Below are 20,521 nucleotides of genomic sequence, written 5' to 3' on the forward strand. Positions count from 1 at the left end.
CATTCCAGATTACCTCCTGGAGCTGCTGAACCGTTCTGAGGTTGTCCTGCAAGAGTCCTACCCCCCGGTGCTGGGTTTCCTGTACACCCAGAACACCCGCGTGTTCACTGAGCTGTACACGGAGCTGAGACGGTACTACCGCGGCTCCAACATCAACATAGAGGAGGCGCTCAACGAGTTCTGGGCCCGCCTGCTGGAGAGGCTGTTCAAGGGAGCCAACGGACAATACCTCATAGGTAACGTAAACATTACACATTGAACTTAAATATGATCTTTGAAATATTTCACTTTTAAAATCTCAATTGAAAATAAATGCGGCTTTTTTTCCCAACTTATCCAAACATTAAGTAGAATAATAATAAAATGATTTCATCGATCTGACTCCAATGTTATGTGAATAAATGCAACAGGCCTTGTGCGTCTCTGGAGGATCTAGCAAGATAGCGAATAATTGCATCAGTGACTCAGTATGACTATAATGAACATGTCTTGCACCGTTATGCAATTATTAAGAGGTTTGGTACAAATGGCTAATCCTGGCGACCAATGTTCCAGCATGAATTTATTGCGGCAAGCAGCTCAGGGATGTTAAGTTGGTACCCAAGCATGTGCTATGTGTGTAGGGTAGATAATTAACAACTATCAAATTAAAGGCATATAGCCAATCAAGTAATTACTCTGTGGAAGGAGGAATGCATTTACTAATAGAATGTATTAGTCCCAAAAGAATTGACACTCAAACAATTACAGTGTACATGAAATACCCGATACATGACAAACTACTCTGAATAAGTGACTATCACCAATAAGCTAAGACTTTTATTTAACCTTTTTATTTAACCAGGCAAGTCAGTTAAGAACAACCCAACACTACAATTGAATTCACACGGTAACATGAATTTAATTTGTTCGAGTTTTCATCAGTCATCACAACTCTCCTAGTGCCAATGACCCCAAGGACTTCTGTGGGAACGTCTCTTTCCCGAGATTGCCACGGCGAAGGTGTGACTCTCTCCTATGAGATGCAAATATACAGCCATCCATCCAGAAAATGCCAAATTGTATGAACATGCCAGGCTGGCGTCTATCACTGGCCTTCGTCATTGTTCACATTTGTTCACTCTCTATTTTTTGCCCCACAAACTCTTGCGTTGAAATTGAATTACCTCAACCCTGGTAAATATTGTCATGATTTTCATCTTGTTTGCTTTCAACTTTTATTCTTAACTATGTGAGGTTGTTATATTGCTTTAGCTATCATTATGAGGGATGTATGAAGGGTGTTTAACCAATAAAGTTATTTTGATTGTAGGTGATGACTACCTGGAGTGTGTGTCCAAGCAGTCGGAGACGCTGCGACCCTTTGGTGACACCCCCCGCGACCTCAAGTTGAAGGTGACGCGTACATTTGTGGCGGCACGCTCCTTTGTCCAGGGACTGGTGATCAGCGGGGAGGTTGTTCGCAAGGTGTCACAAGTAAGACAGACCATCTTTCTCCCTCTTATCTTTATCTTTGTCTTTTTTTCTCTCTCTCTCTCTCTCTCTCTCTCTCTCTCTCTCTCTCTCTCTCCCTCTCTCTCTCTCTCTCTCTCTCTCTCGCTGTCGCTGTCGCTCTCTCATCCTGTCAATTAAACCTACTGTACATCAATCAATCTGGCACTTTATACACCAAGTATTTGGTGCTTTGAGATAAGTTTTGAGAAACATTCTACCAAACTAATGCTACGGTGCCTCTTCTTCCACACTACAAGCAGCTAAATGGATGTCTCAAATCCTCCATGAATCCTACAGCATCCTGCATTTATTTTGTCTTGTCATGCTGTCTGTGGCTCCAGACCTTTGTAGCGCTGTGCGTCACACTGTGTACAGTAGTTCTCCAGCGGCTCTATACTGCTTCTCTAGAACAGTGTGCGGTAAACACACTCAGTCACGGGGCCCATTAACAGCCTATAAATAGGGCTGTGCGTCTCATTACTGGCCAATTAATATCTGATAGAGTTACAGCGCATCAGAGGAGGGAGAAATCTAAGAGAAGAACACTAGGTCGTTCACACATACAGTGTCCACAGGAGAGAAGGGAGAGAGTGAGCCACAGCTCTGGACAATGTCAATGGAGCTACTACCTGAGGTAGAGGAAGGGAAGGTAGGAGAGGATGAGTGGAGAGTAGAGGAATGGAGCAGAGAGGAAGGTGAGGAGGAGAAAGGGGAGATTTATGCATTATGTGGAGTTTCGAGTCTGATTGGACCAGCCAGGGAGGCAGCGGGCTGAGCAGAATGCCAGATGGCATGCTGGGATATGGGTACGCTCCCCACCCCCCTCTCGCTCTCCTCCCTGTAGTTCCAATCAGACTGTAATTGGGATTGTGGGGGATTGTGTGGATAGGAGAAAGGGAAACGGAGAGAGAAAGAGAGGGTAGAGAGGGTTTTAGATGAGGTGGGGAGGAAAGAGCGAATGAGAGAGAGTCGGAGTGAAAGGGACACTCATGTACACACATGTTGACCTTGGCTGTGACAAGAGATCACTGTGAGATGTACACCTTCTCTCCCCCCCTCCCCTGCCATCAAATCACACTGTATCCCAGAGTACTGTCTGTGTGCCTGTGTTAATGCGTGCCAGAATACTCCCTGACCTCATTGAGAATAGCAGCGGTTGCCCTGCGCCCTGGCATTAGTGCAGGGATGACATTTTGTAATTTGTAAAAGCCGCACTAATTACTTACGCATTTTTCCCAGCCAATGTCATTTAATGGACACATCGCTCAATGTCCTTCGGCAGCAGCAACACGGCTACACTCAGGGAATATGGATCAGATCAAGCAGCTCGGGGGGAGAGGAGGAGAAGGGAGGGGAATAGGTAGAATAGGTGTGTGGGGGTGAGATAGCTAGCAACTGCTTATCAGCCTGACACCCTGCGGGCTGGCAGTGCTCTGTAGTCCAGCCTGGCAGGTCTGGAGAGTGGATCCACAGGGCATACGTCATAAATAGAAATGCCAGCTTAGCGTGTCTGGCTGTCTGCCCATGCTAATACTATTCCTTGTTCCCCTGCTAGGCTAGGCTACACTAACTGTTGCCATGCTAATGCCTGGCCTTATTCCCTTAAGCCCATGCTAACTCTAATGCCCACTTACAGTATGCCTGTGGCATGGCGAGGCTAACTTCTGCCATGCTTTCCCTTATTCCCCCGGCTACGCTAGGCTACACTACGCTAGCTGTGGCCATGGTAATTCTGGGCCTTATTCCCTTATGCTCGCGGCTTCGCTTCGCTAGGCTTCGCTAAGCTTCGCTAGGCTTCGCTACCTGTGGCCACGGTAATTCTAGGCTTTATTCCCTTATGCTTGCAGCTAGGCAATGCTACGTTGTGCGCTTAATTGAGTTATCCGAAGGTCCCTCTGTGTGGGCTGCATATCTTATCCCTTCTATAGGGACACACAGAGAAACTGAGGCTGAGAGAGATGCATCACGCTAACACGCTAACCTTCACATCAGCACAATACTATTAACCCTCACCTTGCCTTATGGAGAGGACAATTATATAGTAGTGAACACACTTTTAGTAGGCTACACCTCCTCATGACTGTTGCAAAGAGATGACCTCGAACAGTTTATAAAAGCCTAATAACAATTTAATAACCCTGCACTTTCCTTACTTCAGAATAGGAGAGTGTGAACTGTACCTTTCCCTATTGCGGTAATATCAACAAATGTCGTTGGTGCGCTGATTTTAACACTCCCCTTGCACTATACGTGTCGGGGGGACATTTTTCACCGTCGCATCAATATTGACCCCCTACAGAAGAGCGGATATTTCTCAGTAGTAGTGCTCTGATTTTAACCTTACTCTTGTCTTGTGTGTGGAGGGGGCCATTTCTCATGGGTGCGTTGACATTAACTGCTGTAGCAGGAGCTGATTGCCTGAGCCCAGGGCTGTACTTTATGGTGCCTCTCCTTTCCAACCGCCTGCAGGTGTGTGTGTGTGTGTGTGTGTGTGTGTGTGTGTGTGTGTGTGTGTGTGTGTGTGTGTGTGTGTGTGTGTGTGTGTGTGTGTGTGTGTGTGTGTGTGTGTGTGTGTGTGTGTGTGTGTGTGTGTACAGATAAAGGATGGGAGAAACTGAGAGAGAGAGAGATAAAGAGAGAAACGTTTTTGCTCAGAGGTAGTTCTCTCTCCTCCCTGTGGTATTCCCTAGCTTCCAACATCACCACCAGTTTTCAGGGACACTCTCTGTCCTGATGGTACAGTACAGTAGGAAGTAGGCCACAGCACGCGCCACATATATCACTACGAGGCTTGGAGTCTAGTACGTCTAACGCAGTGGGAAGAGGCTACTCATATATCTTCATTAATTACACAATGAGAGAGAGAGAGAGAGAGAGGCCACCCTATTCCCAGGAACTCTCTGACATGTATACAGTATATGGAGATGTAGTGTAGTCAGGGTCACAGTGGTAAGGTTGAATAATGTACTGTTTACATGTAGTACTGATAATGTCATTGGCGCGCACACACACACACACACACACACACACACACACTTGCTCTTAATTCACAATTCTCCAAAGGTTACCTAATTAGTGTAAGGTCAGTGTGTAGAACTGTGTAGTTTGTGTCTGTATCAGTTAGCCAGGCCCAGCATCTCTCTCTCTCTCTCTCTCTCTCTCTCTCTCTCTCTCTCTCTCTCTCTCTCTCTCTCTTCTCTTTCTCTTTCTCTGCTTGGTGTGCATCCAAAGAATTACAGGGAGGGAAACTGTGAGCATTAACCTCAAGCAATCAGGGCATGGATGATTTGCTCACTCCATTAAGCCTATTGTCTATGGTTTGGGATGTCGGAGCTACAGTATGCTAGCATGAACCCAGATTTGTTTGTGTCCCTCTCATTGCCTCATTGTTTGGCATGACAATGAATGAAAAGGAGTTGACAAGACAGCACAAACAGATCTGGGATCAGGCTAACAGTATAGCATCGCTGTCTGATGAAAACCTCTCATCTTTGACAGTTGACATTTTTTTTTAAACATTTATTGAAAGCAGCCCCTTCCATGTACTCTGAATATTGCAAGACTCTAGGACCAAGAAAATGTATTGAAAATAGCTTCTGCCGTTTCAGAATTGTATGTTCTGTAATGGGAAAATATTTGTCCATTTCCTGAAAAGTTTCTGTTTTGGAGATAAGAGTTTTCCATCAGACAGTGACGATAATGGGCTTCTCTGGCTGCAGTCGTGCTATAAAGCCCTCACTTCATTGAATGTGTGCAGGATGATAATATTAACTCAAATGAAGGAAAATTCCTTCCTTTCAAATATTCTGTCTCTTCCTTTGTGTCTACTCCCTGACTCTAGTTCTTCATGTTCTCTCTCCCGTCTCTCCGTTTGCTTTCTGGAACCTTCTTTTTTTCAACTCTTTTCTTCGGGCTCCATATATGTCTTTCCACCCCCCCAAAAAATGTCTCTCTCTCTCATCAAAACAGTGATTGCCTGACTCATTCTTTTGCCTAACGAGCGGAGGAGAAAAGGAGTAAAGGAGGAGGGGAGGGGGGACGCGGGGGCGTGCTGTAGAGTCAGGATGTGAAACAAACACTATTTCATGTCATCACCAGAACCCTGCATTCCCATTGATTCATATTGACTGTTTCCTAATCAATAGATAGTCACTGCCTGCTGTCAACATCAATATCATCAACAGTCTATGGATGTAAAGTGAACTGTCTCCTGGTACGATATCAATAGCAGGTTAACAATCCCATTATAATTAGTAGATAAGGAACCTAGCTCATCAGCGCCGTCACTGTCTGGTATCATTAGAGGAAGAGGCTTCTGTCGGTGGTCCTGAGACCATGTTCATTTGTCTTTAACATTGGATACTGTTAGCGAATGTCTGCATGTTTCTGCTATCTAGGCTTTGTCTGACTTTGGTATGACAAGGGTGGCGGTTTCCAGGAAAAGCATCACACCGCCCCAGATGTCAGCTAAGAAGAGTTTGGTATTCCGAGCTGAGCTCTCAGTCTCCCTCTCACACAGATACACACACACTTATTCTGGAGTTTTGTATGCGTAGCCGGGGCTCTCTTGCTAGCAGGGCTTACTGGTATTAACCCAGTTTCAGTTATAATGCACCAAGGCCCTTTCCTGAGGGAACAGCCCAGTGGGATAGCGAGAGAGAGAGGCGGAAGAAAAGAAGGATGGAGGGATCTGGTGGAAAGTGAAGACGGATGTGTCATGCAGGGGGAAAAAAGCTCATTCTCTCGGCTGATCGGTTTCCACGGTAACCAGGTTGACTAAAACCTACAAGCGTGGCGCTAGCGTAAAAGGATGGCCATGGGAAGTGACCTCCCTCTGTATTGTGTGTGTGTGTGTGTGTGTGTGTGTGTGTGTGTGTGTGTGTGTGTGTGTGTGTGTGTGTGTGTGTGTGTGTGTGTGTGTGTGTGTGTGTGTCGTTTGTTCGCCCATCGCCAAGGAAACGCGTTCACAGGATCTTAAGCTGTTCTCCTTTCCACATATCTCAGGTCCCATGATAGTAAATGACGATAATGGAACTATTGTAGTAGTGGCAGAAGCAGTAGTAACCGTTGGAATGGCAGGGACAGTCACTGAAGGGCCTGATGTATTTCTATCAGTCTTGTTTGTCATTGGAACATATGCTATTGCTCATAGAGGTGTTGGAACGGTCAAGGTTTTGTATGAAAAGAAAACCATAAGAACTCACAGGGACATTCATTTCATGATTGAAGGGAAAAATGTTGTCTGTATTTAGCCTGGATGCCAGGCTGTTTCTGCCTCTGATTTGTCAATGCTCACAGGGGCATTTGTGTCTTCCCTACACCGTGTAAAGTACCTCAATTGAGCGTACTGTATGCATTAATATTGAGAGGTATTTATGATATACAGTACCAGTCAAAAGTGTGTTGGGTCATTGTCCTGTTGAAAAACAAATGAGAGTCCCACTAAGCGCAAACCAGATGGGATGGCGTATCGCTGCAGAATGCTGTGGTAGCCATGCTGGTTAAGTGTGCCTTGAATTCTAAATAAATCGCTGACAGTGTCACCAGCAAAACACCATCACACCTCCTCCATGCTTCACGGTGGGAAGCACACATGCAGAGGTCATCCGTTGAACTCCTCTGCGTCTCACAAAGACACGGCGGTTGGAACCAGAAATCTCAAATTTGGACTCATCATACTAAAGGACAGATTTCCACCGGTCTAATCTCCATTGCTCATGTTTCTTGGCCCAAGCAAGTCTCTTCTTCTTATTGGTTTCCTTTAGTAGTGGTTTCTTTGCAGCAATTTGACCATGAAGGTCTGATTCACGCAGTCTCCTCTGAACAGTTGATGTTGAGATGTGTCTGTTACTTGAACTCTGTGAAGCATTTATTTGGGCTGCAATCTGAGGTAGTTAACTCTAATGAACTTATCCTCTGCAGCAGACGTACCTCTGGGTCTTCTTTTCCTGTGGCAGTCCTCATGAGAGACAGTTTCATCATAGCGCTTGATGGTTTTTGCGACTGCACTTGAAGAGTTCTTGAAATTTTCCAGATTAACTGACCTTCCTGTCTTAAAGTAATGACGGACTGTCGTTTCTCTTTGCTTATTTGAGCGGTTCTTGCCATAATATGGACTTGGTCTTTTACCAATGAGGGCTATATTCTGTATACCCCCCTACCTTGTCACAACACAACTGATTGGCTCTAATGCATTAAGAAGGAAACAAATTCCACAAACTTTTAACAAGGCACAGCTGTTAATTGAAGTGCAAGAAAAACTTTTCAATGAGTAGGTGTGTCCAAACCTTTGACTGGTACTGTATGTATCATCTGTTTTGTTGTGTGCTTCCTCTCCCAGGTGCCCCTGAGCCCAGAGTGTGTGCGTGCCATCATGAAGATGACGTACTGTCGCCACTGCCGTGGCGTGCCCTCTGCCAGGCCCTGTGCCAACTACTGTGCAAACGTGCTGAAGGGCTGCCTCGCCAACCACGCCGACCTGGACACAGAGTGGAGAAACCTGGCTGGTGAGACATATAGACACACACGCACGACACACACACACACACACACACACACACACACACACACACACACACACACACACACACACACACACACACACATTTGCACACTCATTTCATTTAATGCCTATAAGCATGCATTCACATTTTAATATTGTATTCCCCCCATCTCTGTAGATGCCATGCTGCAGGTGGCTAACAGGTTTGAGGGTGCATCCAGCGTGAATGTGGTGTTCCTCTCTCTCCCCAAGCGCATCTCAGAGGCTATCACCACCATGATGGACAACATAGACACCTTTAACACCAAGGTCAGTACAGCAGTCAACACACGCACACTCACACACGCACACTCACACACAAAACACGCACACTCACACACAAAACACCCACACACACGCACACACACACACACTTACAGATATACTACCGCCAGTCCACACTTTATAATATTATTACCGATCACACTTATACGGTGTTGATCAGGGCTCATAGCCATATCACATATTCAGAGCCTGATGTTGAATACCTGTTCTGATTTAATGTAATAATGTTCCACATACCTGAACAGGGACTCATAACACAGTCTCAAGGCCAACCATTAACTTCTCCTTTTAATGGTGTACGAGCACCACTTTTATGTGCCTGTTAAAAAGCATAAGGAGCCATGAAATCTTAATTTTTTATTTAGTGAAGCTGGGAAAATATGTAAATAGTGTTGGGGAACAAAGGCTTCTCTGTACTGCGCAGGTGTCGAGGCCAGATTTGGCAGACTAGCCTTCACAACACCAGCAAGGATCAGATTACATGATTCTAACCTTAACCACTAGGGAGGAAATCAACTGACCTGAGATCAGTGTCTATGGACAGCTTCACCTGCTTATTAACAGTCTTCTATAGATGATGTATAGGCTTATTTGTCCTACCAGATCTAGAAAGTCAGTTTGATTCATAAAGTGTTTCAATATGCAACTACTGCTATTGCAGCTGCTCTGCTTTCATTAGTTATCACGTGTCAACAGAGTTACAGTTAGGATTGGGAGTAGGACAAATTTGTGAGTAGGGGCACCTTCTACCTCAGGTTGGTACCATATATCTTAGAGGTGTGTGTGTGTGTGTGTGTGTGTGTGTGTGTGTGTGTGTGTGTGTGTGTGTGTGTGTGTGTGTGTGTGTGTGTGTGTGTGTGTGTGTGTGTGTGTGTGTTTTATAGAACAGTTATTTACGCAGGAGAGGCAGAGAGCCTCAGAGCTATCCAAAACAGACTAAACAAGAGGACAGTTTCACTTAAGTCTGAAGGAGCATAGGAGGTGTGTGTGTTCTTGGCATTGAAATTCTTAGGTTACTATATGATGTTAAATCTGAGTCCTCTGGCGTTGTAAGTAGTGCTAACTACTGTAAGGCGTGCTAAGTAGTTCTAGTAGTGCTAACTACTGTAAGGCGTGCTAAGTAGTTCTAGTAGTGCTAACTACTGTACGTGGTGCTAGTAGTGCTAACTGCTGTACGTGGTGCTAGTAGTGCTAACTACTGTACGTGGTGCTAGTAGTGCTAACTACTGTACGTGGTGCTAGTAGTGCTAACTGCTGTACGTGGTGCTAGTAGTGCTAACTACTGTACGTGGTGCTAGTAGTGCTAACTACTGTACATAGTGCTAGTAGTGCTAACTACTGTAAGTAGTGCTAGTAGTGCTAACTACTGTAAATGGTGCTAAGTAGTGCTAACTACTGTACGTGGTGCTAGTTGTGCTAACTACTGTAAGTAGTGCTAGTAGTGCTAACTACTGTAAGGCGTGCTAAGTAGTTCTAGTAGTGCTAACTACTGTACGTAGTGCTAGTAGTGCTAACTACTGTACGTGGTGCTAGTAGTGCTAACTACTGTACGTGGTGCTAGTTGTGCTAACTACTGTACGTGGTGCTAGTTGTGCTAACTACTGTACGTGGTGCTAGTAGTGCTAACTACTGTACGTGGTGCTAGTAGTGCTAACTACTGTACGTGGTGCTAGTAGTGCTAACTAGTGTACGTGGTGCTAGTAGTGCTAACTACTGTATGTGGTGCTAGTAGCGCTAACTACTGTACGTGGTGCTAGTAGCGCTAACTACTGTACATGGTGCTAGTAGTGCTAACTACTGTACGTGGTGCTAGTAGTGCTAACTACTGTACGTGGTGCTAGTAGTGCTAACTACTGTAAGTAGTGCTAGTAGTGCTAACTACTGTAAGGCGTGCTAAGTAGTTCTAGTAGTGCTAACTACTGTACGTAGTTCTAGTAGTGCTAACTACTGTAAGGCGTGCTAAGTAGTTCTAGTAGTGCTAACTACTGTACGTAGTGCTAGTAATGCTAACTACTGTACGTAGTGCTAAGTAGTTCTAGTAGTGCTAACTACTGTACGTGGTGCTAGTAGTGCTAACTACTGTAAGTAGTGCTAGTAGTGCTAACTACTGTAAGTAGTGCTAGTAGTGCTAACTACTATAAGTAGTGCTAGTAGTGCTAACTACTATAAGTAGTGCTAGTAGTGCTAACTACTGTACGTAGTTCTAGTAGTGCTAACTACTGTAAGGCGTGCTAAGTAGTTCTAGTAGTGCTAACTACTGTACGTAGTGCTAGTAGTGATAACTACTGTACGTAGTTCTAGTAGTGCTAACTACTGTAAGGTGTGCTAAGTAGTTCTAGTAGTGCTAACTACTGTACGTAGTGCTAGTAGTGCTAACTACTGTACGTAGTTCTAGTAGTGCTAACTACTGTAAGGCGTGCTAAGTAGTTCGAGTAGTGCTAACTACTGTACGTAGTTCTAGTAGTGCTAACTACTGTAAGGCGTGCTAAGTAGTTCTAGTAGTGCTAACTACCGTAAGTGGTGATTAGTAGTGCTAACTACTGTAAGTAGGTCTACAGTAGTAGTGCTAGTAGTGCTAACTACTATAAGCAGGGCTAGTAGTGCAAACTACTGTAAGTAGGTCTACAGTAGTAGTGCTAGTAGTGCTAACTACTGTAAGTAGTGCCAGTAGTGCTAACTACTGTAAGTGGTGCTAGTAGTGCTAACTACCGTAAGTGGTGCTAAGTAGTGCTAACTATTGTAAGTAGTGCTAACTATTGTAAGTAGTGCTTGTAGTGCTAATTACTGTAAGTAGTGCTACAGTAGTAGTGCTAGTAGTGCTAACTACTGTAAGCAGGGCTAGTAGTGTTAACTACTGTAAGTGATGCTACGTAGTGCTAACTACTGTAAGTAGTGCAAGTAAAATGTATGAAATTGTATGAAATGTATGCATTCACTACTGTAAGTCGCTCTGGATAAGAGCGTCTGCTAAAATGACTAAAATGTAGTGCCAATTACTGTAAATGGTGCTAAGTAGTGCTAACTACTGTAAGTAGTGCTAGTCGTGCTATTTTCTGTAAATGGTGCTATGTAGTGCTAACTACTGTAAGTAGTGCTAGTAGTGCTAATTACTGTAAATGGTGCTAAGTAGTGCTAACTACTGTAAGTAGTGCTAGTAGTGCTAACTACTGTAAGTAGTGCTAGTAGTGCTAACTACTGTAAGTAGTGCTAGTAGTGCTAACTACTGTAAGTAGTGCTAGTAGTGCTAACTACTGTAAGTAGTGCTAGTAGTGCTAACTACTGTAAGTAGAGCTAGTAGTGCTAACTACTGTAAGTAGTGCTAGTAGTGCTAACTATTGTATGTGGTGCTAGTAGTGCTAACTACTGTTAGTAGTGCTAGTAGTGCTAACTACTGTAAGTAGTGCTAGTAGTGCTAACTATTGTAAGCAGGGCTAGTAGTGCTAACTATTGTAAGTAGTGCTACAGTAGTAGTGCTAGTAGTGCTAACCACTGTAAGCAGGGCTAGTAGTGCTAGTTGTGCTAACTACAGTAAGTAGTGCTAGTAGTGCTAACTACTGTAAGTAGTGCTATGGTAGTAGGGCCAGTAGTGCTAACTACTATAAGCAGGGCTAGTAGTGCTAACTACTGTAAGTAGTGCTACGGTAGTAGTGCCAGTAGTGCTAACTACTGTAAGCAGGCTAGTAGTGCTAACTACTGTAAGTAGTGCTAGTAGTGCTAACTACTGTAAGTAGTGCTAGTAGTGCTAACTACTGTAAGTAGTGCTAGTACTACCAACTATTGTAAGCAGGGCTAGTAGTACTAACTATTGTAAGTAGGGCTAGTGCTAGTACTACTAACTACTGTACGTAGTGCTAGTACTACTAGCTACTGTACATAGTGCTAGTAGTGCTAACTACTGTAAGCAGGCTAGTAGTGCTAACTACTGTAAGTAGTGCTAGTAGTGCTAACTACTGTAAGTAGTGCTAGTAGTGCTAACTACTGTAAGTAGTGCTAGTAGTGCTAACTACTGTAAGTAGTGCTAGTACTACTAACTATTGTAAGCAGGGCTAGTAGTACTAACTATTGTAAGTAGGGCTAGTGCTAGTACTACTAACTACTGTACGTAGTGCTAGTACTACTAGCTACTGTACATAGTGCTAGTAGTGCTAACTACTGTAAGTAATGCGTTAGGGCTAGTAGTTTTAACTACTGTAAGTAGTGCTAGAGTAGTAGTGCTAGTAGTTTTAACTACTGTAAGTAGTGCGTTAGGGCTAGTAGTTTTAACTACTGTAAGTCGTGCATTAGGACTAGTAGTTTTAACTACTGTAAGTAGCGCTAGAGTAGTAGTGCTAGTAGTGCTAACTACTGTAAGTAGTGTGTTAGGGCTAGTAGTTTTAACTACTGTAAGTAGTGCGTTAGGGCTAGTAGTTTTAACTACTGTACGTAGTGCTAGTACTACTAACTACTGTACGTAGTGCTAGTACTACTAACTCCTGTACATAGTGCTAGTAGCGCTAACTACTGTAAGTAGTGCGTTAGGGCTAGTAGTTTTAACTACTGTAAGTAGTGCTAGAGTAGTAGTGCTAGTAGAGCTAACTACTGTAAGTAGTGCGTTAGGACTAGTAGTTTTAACTACTGTAAGTGTTGTGTGTTTGTGTTGTGTGAGATGTTAAAGAGATCACACACAATTCTGTATTGTTCCGTCATGTTTAAGGTGGCTAAGTACTGGGTTTAGAGTTTTCCATTCAGAAGGTGAAGTTTCAGTGCTGGAGAGTAAGGGTTTAGAGGAGAAAGTTTCATTACGATGCTGAAGGTTGAGTTCAACTGTCATTTTGACTTTGTAGTTTTTGTCCCTAAATATTAAACTGAATATTTTTCACACTTTCTCCCTCTATTCTCTCTTTCTCTCTTTCTTACTCTCCCCTTTCTCTCCCGTTCTCTCTATTCTCAGGTGTTTCAGGCTTGTGGGAACCTGAGGGAGGGAGGAACCAGCAACAATGGGTTGGAGGAGGTGAAGAAGAGGGGGAAGGTTACAGTGCAGGACAGCCCAACCTCTGGGGCCAGACTGGAGAAACTGGTCAGTGATACTGTCGATAGCGTTCTCTCTCTCTCTCTCTCTCTCGCTCTCATTTCTCAGTCACTTGAGATATGATACTGTTCCTGTTTAGTCATGTTTATTTTTACTCTGTGAAGAATGCATAAATAGCAAAGCTACAGTCAAGAATGCAGTGAGTCAGATGCATATCAAATGTGAGGGAATGGAAACAACCATTGTTTTCCTACAATAAACAAACTGTTTGTTGTTGTTTGTTGCCAGTACAGAAGCTGCCTGCAGAAAATGTAAATGCTTGAACAAACTTGATATTGAATAGCTTTTGATAGCAGTTTCCAGTACACAGGTTGTTTTCATTAGGCACCAAATGAAAGAAAAGGGACTGAAACAGGGAGGGTCTACCTGAACTTGTCCAATAAGAAATGTTCGTTTTCATTTTCCATTGCAAAACATTTTTCTACTGTATGTACTAATGACATAATGTCATGGTCCCCAGGTTTCTGACGTGTCGAGAAGGCTGAGGGACATGCAGTCCTACTGGGTCTCGTTACCCAGCACGCTTTGCAGTGACAGGGTGGCCACCAGGGCCCAGGGTGACGACAAGTGCTGGAACGGGATGGCTCGTGCCAGGTATGACCTTAAACCACGTCTGTGTGTGTATGCGCGCAAGCATGCTATATGTGTGTGTATACAGTATACTGTATGCATGTGTGTGTATATGTGTGAGTCAGTGTGCATGCTTTCAGGTGTCTCTGCGTGTGTGCGTGCGTGCATGTGTGAGTGTGTGTGTGTATTTGAGTGCCCGCCAGTCACCCTCTCTCCTTGTCTCCCAGGTACCTTCCAGAGGTGATGGGTGACGGCCTGGCTAGTCAGATCAACAACCCTGAGGTAGAGATCGACATCACCAAGCCAGACATGACTATACGCCAACAGATCATGCAGCTCAAGATCATGACCAATCGCCTCAGAAACGCTTTCAATGGCAACGATGTAGACTTTCAGGACACCAGTGAGTACAGACCTAGGATCAGCTAATACAATGTGAATACTGATTCAGGTACAACGTCATCCAGCTGTGTGGAGTTCAGAGAGGTCTCCCTCATGGTCAAAACACTATGAAGGAGATTGTGTCATGTTGACATCATATGACTACTGGAAATATTTGATATGTTGTTTTAATTGTCTCCAGCTTGTTGTTTGGCGTAGAAAATAAATTGTCCCTTTTATAGCTATTCTGAAAGCTATTGTTCTACATGATAAAGGAGGCCTAGAGAAAGAGAGAATATTTAACAAGCCTGTCATCAGTGAAGAGCTCACATTCCTACTTCTCTGACGTGTGTTTGATTTAAATAGACAGTGCAATTTCAGTTTTTATAGGATTGAGCTGGAATTAAGTTACGGAGAAAAGAACTTGGCCTAAATTCTGATGCCGTTTCTAATAATTGAGGGCAGATTTTTGTGCTGCATTATGTCAGTCTTATTTCCTTATATCTGGGGCTTGAACCTGAGTGCCCTCTTCCTGCTTCTGAGGTGTCTATCAAATACCTGATTTAAATGCTGTTTGTAGTTACTAGGAATTTATAACAGGATAAGGTATTAGAGAATATATATCTTCATTTTGGGAGTCCAGCCAATGAAGTATTCTATATGTACAAAGAGTGCTGCAAATGGAAAAGCACTTTTCAGCCACAGAGCTTGCATGTATTATCAACTCTTTAAAGAGCAATTCCACCACTTTTCAACTCATATTAATTATCTCCAGCACAATATCAGTGTCTTCATATGTGAAAACGGCTCATTTATATGTTCTGTGGTTAAAACGGTAAGAAAGGTCCTTAAAAAGTACTTCTCAATGACATCAGAGTGGGATTAAATGTAAAAAAACAGGGATTTTTCGAAACCTGTAATGAGTTTCTTCACATGTAGACACTGGTATGGTGCTGGAGATAATGAATGTAAGATTGAAAAGGGGTGGTATTGCCTTTTCGCCTTATTGCTTACTGGCACATAAGGCAGAGACATTTTCTTGCTATACCATACAGATCAGATTCTTTCTCTAAAAATGTATTTGTTTTTCTGCTCTGTCCCCAGGTGATGATGTCAGTGGTTCAGGAAGTGGCATGTGCGCTGACGATAACTGTGCTCGGGGCCCACGCCTCATGGCCCCAAACACAGACAGACCCAAACTCTATGCCTACCCCCCGGAGAACAAGAAGGTTGTGAAAGGCTCAGCCAACCACAATCTCCCCTTCATCGCCCTCTACCTGCTCTCATTGGTCACGTTGTTGCTCCGGCGGTAATTGACAGGGGATTCCAGGGGATTCCACCAATCGGGACTGAGTTTGGTACATGGGGGGCAGGACGAGGGGTGGGAGGAGAGGCGAGGAGAAGATGTCGGGGGTTTACCTAGTTAATTTGCCAAAATAAAACAAAAATAAGGAAAAATACTTCCTTTTGGTCTCAGATCAGAACAAAAATGGAGTAATGAGTATTATATTATTCATAGATTTTGGGGTTCTGTTCTTGTCTTTTGTTTTACGGTATACGGCACCACTACAGCTGGTCTTTTCACATTTTTCTTTAGTTTTGCTTTCTGGTGTTTGGGTGCTCTAACATATCTGTACCTAAGACATGTTAGGAGTCAGTCTATAGACCATAGCGATATAGAGGATGTAAGTGTTGGTTTACACTGTGTAGGGGGGACTTTTCAGCCACGTTGAGCCAAACGTTTGTTTTCCCACTCATTTAAACAGTCTTTATGTCTGAGGACATTATTTATTAAAAACAGCATATAAAACCCCCTGAAGCGTCTTTGGGCAAAAAGTATTTCTACCCCAAACTCAAATGAAATAAAGTATTGATGAGTTTTAAGGAGGATAATCTGGCCCCAGGGGTTTTGGTAAGACCCTGAAAACCTCTTAGCGTTAAACCCACACAACATCACATGGCACAACAGTGAGAAAATGAAAGTGCTTTGCATCAGCAGTAATGTAAGCTGTACTATTAGTCGTGATCATATTCACAAAGACTTGATCCTCTGCTGTGGGACTAACTTGACCCTTCCATCCCTCTATCCATCTTTCCTTCCATCCCTCCACCCCTCATTCTATCTTTCCCAAAGCAGATATGTTTCTCTAGGCTTTAGTTGGATTGGGGAATTTGTTGGAAACATAAAACATATTTGTGTCAATGTGACCACAGTAGTCCTCAGTATCGACACTATATTGGCAGTATATGGTAGAACCTATATTTAGGTTGAAGTTTGTGCTCTACCTTACAGAAAGAAGGGAAACTAGGAGAGGGCTGGGTGTGTGTTTGTTCTGTCTTCAGGTAATGGAGCTCAGTTAGCGTTATAATGTGTTACTTTCTAGCTAATGACTGAGTTGTTATGGTACCTATGACCAATATTTTCAGACTGAGCCAGTCAGCTACAGTGGAGGGGTTATACTGCACTCGAACCACTTGTTGCAAAGCAGACTGTGTGCATGTCTGAACGACCGCTTATTGAACTAGTTGACTTAGCGATTGGAAATTCCGTGACGCTGACTTTTTCTCGTGTTTGTCTCTAACCCCCCCTCTCTTTGTCTTTCCGTTGCATTCTCCCACCTCCCTCTGTCCCCGATCTCGTTCCCTTCCGTCTTATCTCCCACGTTCTTCTTCCTCTTCTCCCTCACACTCCCCCTCTCTTTTATCTCTCCCTCCCAGGCTGTCCTTCATGGCATACTATTCATTTGTTATGATGACCTTCTGTGTTCTCCAACGCTTTGACATGACAGCGTGGCTTCGTGACAATGACACAGTGCTTCATTAAACTGCAAAAGTGTGTGGTCGCATGATAAAGAAGGTCTATTTGGGCTTATTCAACAAGATGGAAACGGATAGAAACATTTTGCATATAGAACTGATTCCATGTTTTACTCCGCATGATATTGAAAGCATTGTCTCTTGAACAGCAATAGATTCCTACACAATGTTGTGGACATTTCCATTAGACAGATGGAGATGTTTTGATACTGTCTGTGCTCGTCAATAGCCAACATCGAAAGTGCGATGAAGGAGGAGATTGGGGAGAGTTAGGGCTCCAGAGATATGGTCATACACTATAATTGAGGGTCTTCAGTCTATGGCTGTACACCAGAACCGAGGAAGCTGTGGGACACGTCCGCTATGCCTATACTTTGGCTTCTGAGGCAGAAAATGGTGAAAATTTAGGAGGAACACACAGGAAATAACATGACCCCATTCAGAACCATAGAGTTCAGAGCACTCAAGCAGGAGGACTGCAGCTGTCATCAAAGCCGGTCCTGGCGGAGTCCTTTGCATCCAGGTTTTCCTTCCAGCCTTCACACAATTCTATTCCATTGATCTGATATGCACTTCATTATTCAATCAATTGGCTCAATTGAACATAATTAAGTAAAGGTTGGGTGAAAACCTACAAGAGTCCTCTCGGACCGACTATGAACCTTGGTCTCAGAACACATCTATTGTATAGGTGAAAACGCCTAGAAACAAGCATTATGATAGTGACACTGGGTAGTGATCTGATGAACAGGTTACTATGTGAGTAGGCATAGGGTTCCCTGGAGCGTACCATGTGAACTGCCCGTGGCTGCCCCACAGTGACATTCCAATGCGAAAACACAGTTAACCACTCACTCACTCACTCACGCCGACTTCACTCACTTTTAATGGCCACGCCTCTCAATGCCACCGAACAAATTTGCACAACACCCCCCCCTCCCCCAGCACCCTTCCTCCCCCTCTCCTGTCCTCCTCTAACCCCTCTCCCGCTCTCGTCTGTATAATTCAAAATCCCCCCTCTTTTTAAACGCTGCACTTTTATGACGTAAGAGGCCTAGGAAGTCGATAGGATGGTATTGTCTGCACAAAGACTGAGATCAGAGATCACAAGATGGCGATCGATAGGTGAGTCGACACTCTCCATAAACGTCTATCGATGAGTATTTGTGTATGCAGATAAATATGGACCACTGAGATGGCTGCAGTTTGAGAAGGGTGAAATAGCATAATGTATAACTTGAACCTGGGTTCAACTACTATTTGAAATCTTTCAAACACTTTGTGTTTGCTCTACCCTGCCTTGGGTTTGCAGATGGGCGGAGGTTGCAGTTTTGGGACTATTCTATTGGTCCATTAAGCCAGGCCAGCTCAATCAAGCACAGATAAAGTATTTGAAATGATTTCAAATAGTATTCGAACCCAGGTCTAATATAACCAGGGGTCCTGGACATGTTTATTTCCCCTACATGAGTTGAATGTGGCAGGCATTTCTGAAAGGTGCCAATTTGAAAGAAAACCATTGGAAATTCTTTTTTTTTTTTTGGTTCTATTTGTTTTCAGAAAAAAACCTATGGAGATTTTGTGTTTATGGTGACAATAGATGCAAGAAAAAAAGAGGTTGAATAAATATGTGTAATTTGCTGTTGTTTGTTCCTGGAACCTTGTGTCAATTATATGCCTTGTAAGATTTTAAAGATGCCCTGTGTCATGTTCATTTTGTGGTGGATGTTTGTGTGATTGATGAACGAATGAATGAACTTTATCAACCTGCAGAAGGGAAATTCCAAGACAGGACAAACCAACAGGAGAGCAGTCAAAGAGAGAAAAGCAGGGTTCACACAGACACAAAAAATCTTTACGTTTGTTAGTCAACAATGCATTTTATTCTGGGCCTTTTTTGAGGGAGTTTGCCAGCCTCACTCTAAACTATACTGAACAAAAATATAAATACAACATGTAAAGTGTTGGTCCCATGTTTCATGAGCTGAAATAAAAGAGAAGAACTTTCCATAAGCACAAAAAGCTTATTTCTGTCAAATTTTGTGCACAAATGTATTTACATCCCTGTTAGTGAGCATTTCTCCTTTGCCAAGATAATCCATCCACCTGACGAGTGGCATATCAATAAACTGATTAAACAGCATAATCACTCTAAAATGTGCAGTTTTGCCACACAACACAATGCAACAGATGTCTCAAGTTTTGAGGGAGCATGCAATTGGCATGCTGACTGCATGTCCACCAGAGCTGTTGCCAGAATGTTAGAGAATTTGGCAGTACGTCCAACCGGCTTCACAACCGCAGACCACATGTAACCACGCCAGCCCAGGGCCTCCACATCCGGCTTCTTCACCTGCGGGATGGTCTGAAATGAGCCACCCGGACAGCTGATGAAACTGTGGGTTTGCACAACTGAAGAATTTCTGCACAAACTGTCAGAAACCGTCTCATAGAAGCTCATCTGCGTACTTGTCGTCCTCACCGGGATCTTGACCTGACTGTAGTTCAGCGCCATAACTGACTTCAGTGGGCAAATGCTCACCTTCGATGGCCACTGGCCTGCTGGAGCAGTGTGCTGGTCACGGATGAATCCTGGTTTCAACTGTACTGGACAAATGGCAGACAGCGTGTATGGCATCTTGTGGGCAAGCGGTTTGCTGATGTCAACGTTGTGAACAGAGTGCCCAATGGTGACGGTGGGGTTATGGTATGGACAGGCATAAGCTACGGACAACAAACACAATTGCATTTTATCAATGGCAATTTGAATGCACAGAGATACCGTGACGAGATCCTGAGGCCCACTGTCGTGCGATTCATCCACCACCAACACCTCATGTTTCAGCATGATAATGCACGGCCCCATGTCGCAAGGATCTGTACACAATTCCTGGAAGCTGAAAATGTCCCATTTTCTCCATGGCCTGCATACTCAACAGACATGTCACCCATTGATGATGTTTGGGATACTTTGGATCGATGTGTACGACAGCGTGTTCTAGTTCCTGACAATATCCAGCAACTTCGCACAGCAAGTGAAGAGGAGAGGGACAACATTCCACAGGCCACAATCAACAACCTGATCAACTCTATGCGAAGGAGATGTGTCGCGCTGTATGAGGCAAATGATGGTCACACCAGATACTGACTGGTTTTCTGATCCACACCCCTACTACCTTTTTGTTAAGGTATCTGTGACCAACAGATGCATATCTGTATTCCCAGTCAAGTGAAATCCATAGATTAGGGCCTAATGCATTTATTTCAATTGACTGATTTCCTTATATGAACTGTAACTTAGTAAAATCTTTCAAATTCTTGCATGTCGCGTTTATATTTTTGTTCCGGTGTACATCACCATCTCC

The 20,521-nt window shown here is 43.7% G+C and overlaps 1 protein-coding gene across 1 annotated transcript in view; it reads left to right on the forward strand.

Annotated features, from left to right (window-relative positions):
* LOC106568852 (glypican-1) overlaps positions 1-18,853 on the forward strand; it is a 113,181-nt gene extending 94,328 nt beyond the window's left edge. The window contains exons 4-11 of the mRNA XM_014139581.2: positions 9-236; positions 1,313-1,476; positions 7,835-8,000; positions 8,175-8,305; positions 13,251-13,376; positions 13,849-13,982; positions 14,186-14,361; positions 15,444-18,853. Of these exons, the coding sequence (XP_013995056.1) occupies positions 9-236; positions 1,313-1,476; positions 7,835-8,000; positions 8,175-8,305; positions 13,251-13,376; positions 13,849-13,982; positions 14,186-14,361; positions 15,444-15,652 (1,334 nt within the window). The 3' untranslated portion in view covers positions 15,653-18,853. The remainder of the gene's footprint in view (positions 1-8; positions 237-1,312; positions 1,477-7,834; positions 8,001-8,174; positions 8,306-13,250; positions 13,377-13,848; positions 13,983-14,185; positions 14,362-15,443) is intronic.
* Positions 18,854-20,521: the final 1,668 nt, after the last annotated feature.

Source organism: Salmo salar, chromosome ssa14 (assembly GCF_905237065.1).
Source record: "Salmo salar chromosome ssa14, Ssal_v3.1, whole genome shotgun sequence".
Lineage (NCBI taxonomy): Eukaryota > Metazoa > Chordata > Actinopteri > Salmoniformes > Salmonidae > Salmo > Salmo salar.